This window comes from Pristis pectinata, chromosome 17, assembly GCF_009764475.1.
Source record: "Pristis pectinata isolate sPriPec2 chromosome 17, sPriPec2.1.pri, whole genome shotgun sequence".
NCBI lineage: Eukaryota > Metazoa > Chordata > Chondrichthyes > Rhinopristiformes > Pristidae > Pristis > Pristis pectinata.
In genome coordinates, this window is record NC_067421.1 from 24,797,733 (window position 1) to 24,812,129 (window position 14,397).

The 14,397-nt window shown below is 36.3% G+C and overlaps 1 protein-coding gene across 7 annotated transcripts in view; it reads left to right on the forward strand.

Moving 5' to 3' along the window:
* Positions 1 to 14,397, forward strand: part of LOC127579242 (calcium/calmodulin-dependent protein kinase kinase 2-like) — a 58,990-nt gene that overhangs the window by 22,904 nt on the left and 21,689 nt on the right. For all 7 annotated transcript variants that reach the window (XM_052031883.1, XM_052031879.1, XM_052031880.1 and 4 more), the window contains exons 3-9: positions 607 to 654; positions 1,271 to 1,324; positions 2,673 to 2,724; positions 4,256 to 4,389; positions 7,697 to 7,733; positions 10,230 to 10,251; positions 13,232 to 13,320. In XM_052031883.1, the coding sequence (XP_051887843.1) occupies positions 607 to 654; positions 1,271 to 1,324; positions 2,673 to 2,724; positions 4,256 to 4,389; positions 7,697 to 7,733; positions 10,230 to 10,251; positions 13,232 to 13,320 (436 nt within the window). The remainder of the gene's footprint in view (positions 1 to 606; positions 655 to 1,270; positions 1,325 to 2,672; positions 2,725 to 4,255; positions 4,390 to 7,696; positions 7,734 to 10,229; positions 10,252 to 13,231; positions 13,321 to 14,397) is intronic.

Here is a 14,397-nt window from a genome sequence, read left to right on the forward strand (position 1 = left end):
ATTGTGAGGCAGCATCTCTACCAGCTGCACCACTGTGCCTTCTTGTGCTGCCTAAGAGGAGGATGTGAATGCTTGTTAATCATGGCTAATCTGTGTGGAGGAAGGTAAATAGAGGAAGATAAATGAAAGACTGCTAATCATGCTGGGTTAAGAGAATCAGTTACTTGTTCTGAATTCCAGTGGAAGGCATTAGGACAGAATCAAGTATTCTCATAGTGGAAGAGATGTATGATATTCAAAGTTTAATTGAAAATACAGTGGAAAGCAATCTATCTTGATACTGCAAATGCTAAATAGATATATAAACTCTGACATCGTCGTCAGACTAGTTTGAACTAACAGTTTTTTACTTTAACTTTCATGTATTCAGAAAATAGTTTCCTCTGAATAATTTATGTATTCAATGCTTTAAAATATGTACAATTTAAAGAATATAATCCACTGAAATGAATGAAATTATGATCATAAGACATATTTGCCTCTGCATTTGCAAATTAAAAGCAGTTGAGGTATAATTCATTGGCCAAGGTATAGAGTTATTGTGACTCTGACAGGCAAAGTCCTAATAACATTTTATTCATTGCGTTTGTTTACTTTCACAAATAGGATTGTGTGCAGTTAAACCAGTACAAGTTAAAAGATGAAATTGGAAAGGTAAGCATCAACAAAATATGTAATAATTGTAAACAATTTTCCACTTTTTGTTAAATTCTCAATCATGCTTTCTAGTTGTTGTCTATGGAGTTGCACTTTAGCATTGAATATTGGAAACAAAGTTATTTTGTAGATGGCCTATGTGTTAGGAAAAATATGGTTAGATAATACGTCCAACAATACAATATTTCCTTCACTTCCAGGGAACTGTATTAGGGAAAATAAAAAGTACATTTGCAAATATGAACAGTTTAGCAAAGGCTGTATCTCCCTCCTAGGCAATTTCTGGGATGCCCTGCCCTATGAGTGGCAAACCACTGTGCAAACTGTATTGGACTACATGAGTTTCCAAAGTATAACTGAGATCTATACCAGAATTTGTTTTCTAATTAACATTTGCACATCTGTTGATCTTAATTATCATGACATAAAAACTTTAATCAACTAATTCTATTGTTCCACCAAAGGAGTCTCTATTTTCTCCAAAATTATACTAATTTGTTCATAGTGAATTATTGCATGATTTAAGGCGGCTTTTGGAGATAGTTTACCTAGTAGAAGCATGCTATGTCACGTACTTGTCTTCTGAAATATTTGTGTGGTTTTTTTTGTGCAGGGTTCCTATGGAGTTGTCAAACTGGCATATAATGAAGATGATAACACCTACTATGTACGTGTTGGAAAAAATCAAACATTCTTCCCATTGGGTATACTAAATCAAGAATTTGATCTTTACTGTTACTTTATGTTGATAAGCATAATATAAATAAAATGTAATTCTATTCTCATAAATGTAAGAGCCATTTAATATTGGTTACATAGTGTTTGACCTAGCACATCAGTGCAATCCCTGCATCTGCAAGAACCTTGTAGCCCTAGGAGTCAAATGAAAATCAAGGCCGCACGGAATGGAGCAGTCTGCAAGTGGCAACCAGCCCTTGGATAGTGGAATCTGTGGCCCTGCCTCTGATGGTCAGACATTTTAAAAAGTCAAAAATGGCAATTTATTTAAAACATACTTAACTGTTGCAAGTTAATTAAAATGTTAATTATAGCATTAATGTTAGTTAAAGAAAAAACAAACCAGTTGCCTTTACTTTTTCAGTACAAGTTGTTAACCCCATTCAGATGAATAGGGCTGTACCAGAACGCCAGCTGTGGCTGACGTAAGGCTCAGGGTCATCTATGAGGTGCATCTGGCTCGTCAGCTCAAAATATTTGTTCCCTGCCAGAGTCCAGCAGCAGAGCAGGTGGTCAGATGCCCAAGTGTTTCCTAGATGCTGCAGCACAGAAATTGGGCAGGGAAATTATGTTTGCACTAACTGACTCGCAGCAGCTTGCAGGTGTTGCTCATCTGAACCACAAGCAAAAAATAAGTAGGTTTCAGTCCATTGACACAATTGCCCCAAAACTTTTTTCTGTAGTAATATTCATTATTTGATTCCAACAATATTGAATTGTTTACAGAATAATGAAATGGTTATTTTGATTAGTTTAATGATTATAATTATGTGTTTTGGTCATGCTTGTTTTGTTAAAGTTTATTAAAGAGGCTTTAGAAAAAGAATTGGCTTGTTCCAGTTTTAATATTTTAAATATACGAGTGTCTAAGCTATCTTTTTAAAAAAAAAAGTTTAAATCTGACAGCTGGCAAAGCTTTCACTGCTGGTAAAGTTCAGACAGGCCTTTGCCAGGTGACAAAGGCTTTTCAGGTGTGGAGCTTCTACAGTGTTATATCAGAAGATCTGGCATTGTCCAGGTCTTGTTCGCAGAGTCCAGGAAGTTTTGGGCCAGCAAGATGGACCCTCCACATCTGGATATTGTTAGGATGGGAATAGAACAACTATATGCAATGATTTTAAGTTGCAGATGCACGTCATTAGTTTATCATTTAATCCACTAAATAAAGCCACATTTTTGTTTCATACTCTTTCTGAAATTCAGGATTATTAGATTTTTGTCTTGCTCTTTAAGACTGAAATGTGAATTAAAAGCTTCACTAATACTTTTCTTGTTAGGCAATGAAAGTCCTTTCTAAAAAGAAGTTAATAAAACAAGCTGGATTTCCCCGTAAGTATCATGTTTTCTTTAAAATATACCAATATTTCCATAGTCATTGAAATTAGAAAATGGAAGTGGACCGTTTGACCCAATTGAATTTTCCATACCAACGGTATGGAAAAGTATGTACTCATCCTTTTGTCCCATCTTTATTCCATTTCTTTCAACTACTTACTCCAGTGTAGTATTCTGTAAGTCTTGCAACACCTTTGAGGAAATTCTGTCCACTGATCTGTCCCAAATTTATTTTGTTTTATGTTTGCTTCCTGTAATTCTAAATCTCTCGGCTTGTTGTTATCTGTCCCAACTCTTAATTATTTTCAACACCTTTATCAGAACAAATACAACTTTTTGGTTTGCAAGTAAAGTTGATACTCAGTGCCACATTGAGTGTGAGAATACTGATTCTCTGGCCATTTCATACAAAGAGGTTCTTAGTCTTGGGCATGCATTTTAGATGATGTCTGAAGGTGGGAATGATTTTCCCCTCATTAAAGAAAGGGAAATCTATTAGTTCCTGTGTAAACAACAGAAACTTGGGGACAGTTGTTTGATATTTCTAATAGAAAGAATTCCAAAAGGTAAGTTAATGGAAAAGAAAAAAACATCTGACAATAACTCAACTTTTATCCTTTGATTTCAAGTCTTAAGGGAGAGAAAAGAAAATTTGTTTATTAGTTAAATTATGTTTGAAGGGTAATGTTGTGCCTGCAATGATATTATGCAGTGTTATATTTTCAGAAGTATGCTCCCAAAAAGTGCTATTGTGGGTTCCAAAATTGCACCTATTGGGCAGGATTATGTGTCATTGCCATTTATTTGCTCTCCACTGTCAGCACATTTTTGGCTTTTGAATCTGAATACTTTAGTGCAGAAACTTGCAATACACTAGAGATCAGATAGTGATATATCTGACTTACTGTTCCACTGCTAGACTGGCTATTGAATCTAGTGGTGGCTGCGGTTTGCACTCTGAAGGTTCAGGAAGATTAGTTATTTATTATTAATTTTTAAACATTTTTTAATATTAATCCATTTTTATCAGTTTTTATGTGTTCAAATATCAGAGGCATTTAAAGCAATGAAAGAAGTCAAAGATGATCATGGTACTGAGTGATGGGGCATCCAGTTCCAGAGCCAGAGGCATGGTCACTGTTTATGGCCCACTGCCTCACAGAAGGCCCCTCAAATGGAGGCTGCCAGCACAACCCAATCCATAGATGCCATGATAGGTGCAGCCATGAGATTAAAGCAGAAGCCAAGTGCAGGCAATAGTTGGATTGACCATGATCCAGTCCATTAAATTACATTGTTTTGTAAGGAAGCTCCCTCACTTCAATCCTCAAAAATACTTTGCTTTTGTTTGGTTTGAAACAAACATACTTGTCATCTTCCTTGTACCAGCATCAGTCAAGTGAACAATTTTTTTAAGAAGTTGTTATCTCATGTTGAAATACAAACTGAGAGAAAGAATTACTTGAGCACAGATACTTTAATGAGTAAGTGGCTACCAAGAAAATGGTTCTTTTCTGCTCTTTAGGTCGTCCTCCACCTAGAGGTGCCAAAGCAGTTCCACAAACCTCAGTGCAGCCTAAAGGACCTTTGGATTGTGTGTACCAAGAAATTGCTATCCTGAAAAAGTTGGATCATCCAAATGTGGTTAAACTAATTGAAGTAGGTTTTTACTTTTCCTTTATCTAATATTCAACAACTGGAAAGAGTATATATATATATGGAGGAGGCAGTAATGGTTATCAGATTATTTTTATCTGCATCCTGCATGCATGAATGTAATTTGTTATCTTAACTATTTTTAAAATGCTGTATCAATTTGCAAACCACATTTTCCCTTTTTTCAAAAATTTAACAGAAAGGGCCATAGTATTGGAAGTACTCATATGTTGCCTTGTTTTTAGCACTGATATGATCCTCCTCCAAAAATAAATTGATAACGTTTTTAAAATATTTGTTATCTAGTTATGGTTTTGTGAAGGTCAAATCAAAAACAAGCAGCTTGAACCTAATCAGGTCAAAGAGGAAGAATTATATTAAATATAAAAAGTTTTCAGAATTTTGGTTTTCCTAAAGAACATAAGAATAATATCATTAGCAGGTATATGGTGAGGGAACCGTAGGAGAAGGGAATAGTTCATAATACAGCATGCATGTGAGGCAACTTGCAAAAAGATGAGATATTAGAGTCTAATTCCCATTTATATAGGGGGTGGAAGTAAGATGGTAAGTTTTTTAAATTGTGTTCTATTCTACATTATTTATTATTGAAAAAACATTGTGTGTTTACTTGATTTTAAAAATTCTTTCCTACATTTAAAAAAATAATGACAGGATCTTTTATTTTTAAGTCTTCAAATATATCTGAATGTCATTGACATTCAAGAACGCTGAGAGCTGTCAAAACCTTCATGGGATTTTCAGGATGTCTTCTTGAATATGCCTTTCAAGGCCCTACCACTGCTTGGGTTATGAGAACCTGGAATGCTTCAGGCCAACAAGATATGTTCCCCACATCTGGATCAGGTAGTCTTGGATGTGAAAGAAACCCCTACTGCCAAGATCTGGCTCAATGTGACTTTTCTGAGCAGGTTATTACATTTTAGAGTGTATCCTTATTGAAGTATGAACATCATTCACATAGCTCCCTTAACAATTCCTCTTTGGAGCCCTTCTTTTCCTCCACCTTCCAGCAGTTTGTCCTGTTTTGCTCATTCTCCAAGTTGACATTTATGATTTATTATGTATGTGATATATGTAAGGTGGTGCAGACAAGTTTCAAATCCATTTGAACTTTCAAAAAATTAATAAGGCAATGTTGCATGTGCCAAACTATGGGTAGAAACTGTTTTTTCTGTAACACATGGTAAAGGTACCAATTTACAGTTGTGCTGCAGTGATAATCTACCACATACACAATAAATCATACAAATTCTAGGACATGGAACTGTTGCTCATGAGCATATGGCTAAAACTGAATAATATTTGCCAGTCCAGGAGGGTGTGCTTGCTTCTCCATAGAAAGCTAAACATGGATAATATGTAATTTCACATCTGGTCTGATTGTGTAGGCTCAAACTTATGTAGATTTATAATTAATCATGGATAAATCTTGAACCAAACCCAGACAACAGAAGTGCATACATTTAATTAAGAACATGAGACCGCCCCCCACCTCCCTCCCCCCCCCCCCCCATCAAAGAGAACTCAATCCTTTGGTGTAAGCTCAGTTATAAAATTAGTCATCACGTTGCTTGCAGATTCATATGCGTCATTGGTTTCACTATCTAGGGAGGTAACTATATTAATATGGATTTTTTTAATGTAATTCTGTAAGCATTCATTTTCTAATAACATGTTTGGGCATTTCTATTACTGCTAAATTCAGACTGAGTTTGAAGGACGTTATTGGTGCTTCTATTTTTATTTTGCAGAATGCTGGAATAAGTACATGTGCGTTCAGGATGTTGGAGATAGATTGACCTCCTTGCAGTATTTTCTTCAAATTAACCAGATAGCAAAATTAATTCAAAGGACTTTCCAAAAATATTTCAGCTAAAATACTTTCAATTGTTTATACTAGATTTAATTTTGCTACAAAATTAAGATATCCATTTTCCAATGCTCAGCTAAACTCCCAGATAATGTACCCAGGGTGACGGTATGTTTCATATTTAAAACGAGAAGATTCCTCAAAATTGACTACTACATGTTGCAAAGTGTCTTTTTATCATTTAATATACGTGCTATCATTGTAAGTAGTAGAAGAATCTGTGACTGCACAAGCCTGTAGTGAGGGTTCAAATTTCTTAGTGGATGGGAACATTGCAAAAATGAAATATAAATGAGCATGAATAAACTGAAACTTGAGCAAAACCAGAACTCAGTGTGTCAGACAGTGTCTGTTGGAGGGAAATGGTCAGTCGACATTTCAGGTTGAGATCCTTCATCTAGACTGAAAGAATAGAGGGGAGATAGCCAGTATAAAGAGGTAAGGGGGAGGCATGAGGCAAGAGCTGGCAAGCAATAGTTTGATTCAGGTGAGAAAGGGTTGATTTGCAGATGGAGTCAGGTGGGGGAGGGAAAGGTGACAATAGCAACGGAGGCTGGGAGGTGATAGGTGGAGACGACAAAGGACTGCAGATTATGGAATCCAATAATAAAGAAAGGTGAAGATTGGAACCAAATGGGGGAAGGTGGGCAGATGGGAACAGTGAGGGTAGGGGATAGGGAACCCAGTGGTAGGAGTGTGTGCTGATACTTTGAACTGATGCTTAAAGCTGCAGTAACAAAAAAATCCCACCTGTAGTTTTGATTGTTTTTGGTCCAGTTTTGTTTTAGTATTATTCTGTTTTTGTTTCTTTTCTGGCAGTTCTATTTTCTTACCTATTTTGTGTAATATTATTCATTTTTTTCAATTATGACCTGCTCTCAGTAATATTACAGTGATTATGTTAAGTGGTTAGGCTAGTAAAACCAAGAGTGTAAACTCAAGCTTTTCAAAGACAGCTTATTCGTTTATTAGAACTCTAGTAGAAACTACCATCAATAAAAGAGCAGAAGTAATTAAAAAAACAATTTTATTATTTTGTTACCAATAAAAGTGGTAGAAGCTGTGAGACTGATACTAATTCCCTTTAAGAATTGAAATCTGCTGTCCATAACAGACCTGTCTTGTATACAACTTCAGTCCTACAGCTTTAATAAGTAGTCAACTTTAAACTGTCATCTGAAATTATGTAGTAAACTGCAGGAAACCAGTATGTTATACAAACCGGGATTTATGTGTCCACCACCATCTTCTTAATGTTTAATTGCTAACAATGGATAATAAATGCTGTCCAAATTGTTTGATAGTGAAGCCCACAACCTGAATACTTTTTTGATTGTAGCTGTGTGTCTTTACCATGTACTTCCTTGACTTAGTTGAAGTATAGGCATGTTTCAATGATATCACTCTCCTTTGCAGGTGCTTGATGACCCCAGTGAGGACCATTTGTATATGGGTACGTTCAATGAAAACCTTCTGTTAGTCCATATAATTTGTGCCCCGAGTAGCCTACAAATAGTCCATTCTGAACAAAATTAGTAAGTAGAAAATGTGGCCATGAATTTATAAATAACATTTCAAATTAGTACAAGGAATCTTTGCCAACATTTCAGTTGTAGGAGGTTGGATTAGTATGTTTGCAAATGACACGAAAATTGGTGGTGTTATAGAGAAGATATAGATCAATTGGAAAATTGGGTGGAACTTTGGCAGATGGAATTTAATCCAGCAAGTGCAAGGTGATGCATTTTGGAAAGTCAGATAGGAGTGGGGCAAATACAGTAAATGGTAGGGTGCTAAGGAATGTTGATGAACGGAGAGACCTAGAATTCCCTCAAAGTGGCAACACAGGTGACTAGGATGGTGAAGAAAGCATATGGTATGCTTGCCTTCAAGGCTCAGGGCTTATAATATAGGAGTTGAGATCTTTTGTTGAATTTTACAAAACATCAGTTAGGCCGCACTTGAAGTATTGTGTACAGGTCTGGTCTGCACACAATAGAAAGGATGTGCAGAGAAAGTGCCAAGGAAATTCATCAGGATGTTGCCTGGATCTGTTATGAGGAGGGATTGGATAGGCTGGGGTTGTTTTCCCTGGAGCACAGGAAGCTGAGGGGTGACCTGATAGAAGTAAGTGAGAGGCATAGATAAGATAAATAATCAAAATCTTTTTCCCTATGGTAGAGGTTTCAAAAACAAGAAGACATAATTTTAAGGTGAGAGGTAGGAGGTTTAAAAGAGATCTTGGGGGTATTTTTTTTTAAATAGGGCTTAGAAGGATGCAGTCCAATTTTTCACTGTGTTATAATAGGCTCTTCTATAATACTGTATTCAGCAAGTTATTTTAGAGTGCAATCTCTTATATGATTTTAGTGTGTAAATGTTGGCATCACCACCTCCCAAGATATTCAACACCAATTTTTAAAAAAAAATTGATTTATTAAATGAAAACACCAAAATGCTTAAAATACTCAGCAACCCAGACAGGATCTGTGGAGAGAGAAAAAGAGTTAATGTTTTGTGTCAATGATCTTTCATTAGAAACAGGTAAAGTCAGAGATGAACTAAGTTTAATGTTCCAGAGATGAGCAGGGGGCAGAGACAATAATGATGAGGTGGAGATCAGGAGAGGTTATGATAGTAGTGCTAATGGAAAGAAGGTGATTATTCCTGGAAATGTGAGATATTAGACTGGAAATGAATGACTATATGAAATCGTTGAATTCGGTGTTGAGTTGTGAAAGCAGTAATGTGTCATATTGGGAGATAAGCTGAGGTCCCTTGAGCTTTTTTGGAACGGTGTAGGAGGCCAAAGACAGATGTCAGAGTGGGAGTGAATGGAAAATTAAAGTGACGGACAACTGTAATCTTAGGGTCACCCTTTCGGACTGAACAGAGATGACTTGCAAAGTGGTTACCTATCTGAGTTTTGTTTCCTAGCACCAAATCAGAATGCTAAATATGTAGTATTCTATTTTCGTGTATTACACATAATACTCAGTGTGGTCTCCCCTAAATTGGTTAATAGATTTTTGAGCTCTAAACTAATTGGGAGTATATGGAAAAAGAATGTGAAAGTGGATTTAGCGCACAGGATCAGCCATGATCTTGTTGAATGGCAAAGCAGGCTTGGACTACTATTGCTCTTGTTCATTGTCTTGCATTTTAAGTGATGTGCAGAATTGGGATTGCTAAATTGCATGAAGTAGAAAGAGATGTAGGGAAATTTGTATTATCTTGGAGAGTGTTTCAGGAAAAACACTATTCCTTTTTAATGGCTATGTGTGAAAATTCTATTAATAATTCTAGAAATGAATAAAGTGTGGAAAATGTGGAAAGGGAAAATAGATATTGTCTGAAATTTTGTTCTTCATGTATATGTGTATCTTCTGTGAAATTTTTGGTTTGTTATAAGATTAAGTGCACCAGTTTAGTTGGTTAACTGGTATTGAAGGAAATAGTTAAAAATTATGGCTGACAAGGTACATCTGTCTTGGGCAGCAAAGGTGATGAGAGGGTATCAGACACTGGTTAAATGCTGATGTCTATCCCATTTATGTTTGATGTGCATTTTGAGTCATTCTGGCATGGGTGGAAAATTTCTTCATAAAATAAGGACCAGCTTTTCAAATCAAAGAACTTATAATGTTTAGACCAGCATCCTACTACAGTAATTAACTGTTTAAAATATTTAGGTGTAGCAGATGTGCTTAAAATGCACATTTGTTTCTGACAATGGTAAAGGTTCACATTTTCAGAGCAAGTACCCAAGTGTTTATTACAAATATCGTATGAAAATAGGTTTGTAAACAAGTGAAAATGAATTTGACAAATATACAGTGTTGATGTAAATCATATAAAATTAAGATACCAACATAAAAGACAATGAAAATATACTTTTGAGTGACTCAGCAGATAAAATGTAATCTGTTGTATTATTTGTATTTTTCAGTTTTTGAATTAGTGAAACAAGGGTAAGTATCATTTTTTAACTTTCTGCTTTCTACTTGTGCGATTTACATATGTATAAACATAAAAGTAGTGAAAGGATTAGGCCAATAAAGTTCTCTTCTCCTTAAATCTGCTGCATAATTATAAGATCATGGCAGATCTGACTGTAACTTCAAATCGTGTGTCCATCTATCTTTCACTACACCCCCTACCCCTTTTATTATCTATCTACCTCTTCCTTAAAAGTATTATCTACTAATGAAGATGAGATTTCTAAAGATTCATTATCCTCTGAGAAAAATTTTCACCTTGCCCATCTTGCACGGATCCCCCTTTATTTTTTTAAATAACAACCACTAGCTCCAGAATTAGCCATCAGGAAAGACAACCTCTCCATATCCACCCTAACAAAACCACTCATAATATTATGTTTCAATCATGTCCCCTCTCACTCTTCAAAACTCCAGAGGATACAAACCCAACCCCTGTTCAACCATTCCTCCATAAATCAACCTGTCTATTCCTGGTGGTATTAGTTTAATAAACCTTCTCTGAACTTTTTCCAATGCTTGAATTCTTCCTTAAATCAAGAGAACAATACCATACACAGTGTGGTACCATACACAGTGTGGTACAATACCATGAGTGGTCTCATCAAAGCCATATATGCTGAAGCATTACTTTCCTACTTCTGTATTTAATTCCACTGCTGATAATAACTTTTTATTAGCTTTCCTGATTACTTGCTGTTCCTACTACTTTTGTGTGTCATGCACTAGGACATCCGATCCCTCTGCATCTCAAGAGCTCTGCAATCTTTTGCCATTTTTTTCTCCACATTTAGTCCCAAAATAGGCAAGTTTGCATTTCTGCGCATTGAAATCCATTTGCGAGACCTTTGCCCATTCATTTAATTTATCTATGTCCCTTTGTGACCTCCTTGTATCCTCTTTACATTTAAGGGCATTTTTGTGAGTAAGAATGGATACTAGAAGGCATTTGCTAAGATGTCACACTGAATGTTTATGCAGAAAATAAAAGCTAATGATATAGGTGATAATATATTGATATATATATGAGCGAGCTAGATCGGCTGGTTGAGTGGTGTCGCAACAAAAACCTCACACTCAACATCAGCAAGACCAAGGAATTGATTGTGGACTTCAGGAAAGGAAGGTAGGGAGAACACACACTAGTGCTCATTGAGGGATCGGCAGTGGAAAGGGTGAGCAGCTTGAAGTTCTTGGGCGTAAGCATCTCAGAGGATCTATTCTGGGCCCAACACATTGATGCAATCATGAAGAAGGCATGCCAGTGGTTCTACTTCATTAGGATTTTGAGGAGATTTGGTGTGTCACCAAAGACTCTTGCAAAATTTCTACAGATGTACGGTGGAGAGCATTCTGACTGGTTGGATCACTGCCTGGTATGGAGGCTCCAATGTGCAGGATCGCAAGATGCTATGGAGGGTTGTAGACTCAGCCAGCTCCATCACAGGCACAACCCTCTCCACCATTGAGGACATCTTCAAGAGGTGGCGCCTCAAGAAGGCGGCATCTATCATTAAGGACCCTCACCATCAGAGACACGGTCTCTTCTCATTACTACCATCAGAGAGCAGGTATAGAAGCCTGAAGACCCACACTCAACATTTTAAGAACAGCTTCTTTCCCCTCTGCCATCAGATTTCTGAACGGTCCTCATTATTCCTCTTCTGCGCTAATTTATTTATTTTTTCAGTAACTTATGGTAATTTTTATGTTTTGCACTGTACTGCTGCCACAAAACAACAAATTTCACAACATACGTCAGTGATAATAACCTGATTCTGATTCTGCTCCAGATAGAAGGTAAGTTGGCTAACGAGAAACAAAGAATAGGCATGAATGAGTCTTTTTTTATTGATGAGATGTAATAAATGGTGTGACTCAGGGATCTGTACTGGGGTCCCAACATTTTACAACTTTTCATAAATGAATTGATGAAGGCACTGAAGGAATAGTTGATAAATTTGCTAAAGACGAAAGTAAGAACATGAAAGTTATTATAGAAAATAAAAGCTCAATGTCATATCTTAGCAAATACCTTCTGAAAGATGCCCTTAAATGTCTGCTAGAGCATCTCAACTGATCAACCTCTTAGCCTAATATACCAGTTTACTTTAGCCCACTCTGTTTTCTTGCCCCATATTTTCCTCTAGTAAGTTTAAAATACTAGTCCTTTCTAAAATTAAATGAATACTTAATGTGTTTGATGCACTGCACACTGTCTGTGAAAAGAGAGTGCATTCCAATGATCACGGATAGAACTCTCCCAGTCTGAATAAAGAGCTTTTGGCCCTACTTCAAAGAAAATTTAGGAAAACAATGAGTGATTTTTAGATAAATAGCTTTGATTTGTTTCATGTGCTTGTAATTTTTCCTGTAATTCTGATTTTATTATTATCACTTTTCCTGTAATGTAATATTATTATAACTTGCAATTAAATCTAAAAATCAATTTGTTTTCCCTTTGGTATTTTTTTCCTTTATTTGAGAGTGGATTACAGTTTTGTGTTCTATGTTAATTTCCACAACCCTACCATGGGCATCATTTTAAATTGCCTGCACCTGCCCAGCATTGTTATCGAGCAAGGACCCACAGCTTGTTCTCTGCAGCCAATTGTCTTAGGAGTTCTCATCAATTTAAAATGGTGAGCATGGAAAGGAAGTATAAATTACTGTTTTATGCCATAAGGTTTTGTTTACGCCATGCATCCAGACCTTGAATCAGTATGATTCTTCAACTAGTGTGCAGAGTCTGGAAATGACATTTGTGATTAATGGTCTTCTCATCCTGCTTTTATCCATCTGAACAAGTGACAAATTTCTAACCTCTCCTAATTGCATTGCAAAAATTAAAACTGTATTGGGTCTTCATTCATCATACAGTTCAGATAAATATTATTTATGTTGGGAGTCCAGCCACGCCTGTTTGCTTCCAATTGATTATGTATTGTTTCAGCCCTGTAATGGAAGTTCCTACTGATAAACCCTTGACAGAAGAACAAGCACGATTCTACTTTCAGGATTTGACCATGGGAATTGAATTTTGTAAGTGCATGATCTATTCCTTTGTGTGTCTCTGAATAGGGAGAGGGAAAGAAATGTAACATTCTGACTGATATAATATTAATTTCCCTTTTTTATTCCTCCTCTCACTTATTTTGCTGTATCATGTGCAATCCCTAGGAAGTAAACTGTTGAACCTTTCCCAGAGCCTATGCTGTCAGTAATGACGTGGTCCAAGTATGAGAGTGGTCCAAGATAACTGTCCCTCCCTCTGGAATGGTGATCCCATTAAACATATCTAAACTTGGAAATCAGAAGTAGGAAATCACTAGAAGAAATCCTCCCCCAAATCACCCTTTGATAATAATCCATAACAAAACATTCAACAATTCTGGCAACATCTCAGAGGCTAGATAAACTGAATTAACTTTATAGTTCAATGACCTTTTATCAGAAGTGGGGATATAAATAAACAGGTTTTATGAAGCAGAGAAAAAGGGGAGATGAGGAGAGAACAGAAAGGGAGGTTGAAATAAAGCAAAAGGCAAGAAAAATTACATGATAAAAATGTTGATAGTTCAGGATGAAAGGGGGAATCACTGAGTAACAAAAGAAACATTGGAGGAAGTGGAATTAGCTGAAGCAGTATAGTTGTATGAAATTACCAGAAGAGTAAAATTATGGCTGTTAGAATGTGAAATGAGTAATCTAGAAGTGCAGGTTTTCTGAAATTGGTGAGCTCAAAGCTGATTCCAGAAAGCTGCAATGTGTACAATTGGAAGAAGAGTTGCACCATTAAGCTTATTTTGTATTTCATTGGTGCAGTGTTGGAGGTCAAATACACAGGTCAGACTTCTGGAGAATTAAGCAATGGGCAACAGGAGGTTCAGAGTCATAGCTGCATATTAGAGTGGGATGGAGAATTGAAGAGAGAGGTCAGAGTACAAATGAGATGGTGAATCAGTGTAATCAAACACAGATTGTGTGGCTGTTCTGCGAAACATTTGTATTCGGTCTACAAAAGAATGAGAGGAGATCCAATCAAGAGATGGAAAATCCTTAAGGAGATTGACAATACAGGTTTGTATATGTTGTTTCCTCTTGCTACAGAGTTTAGAA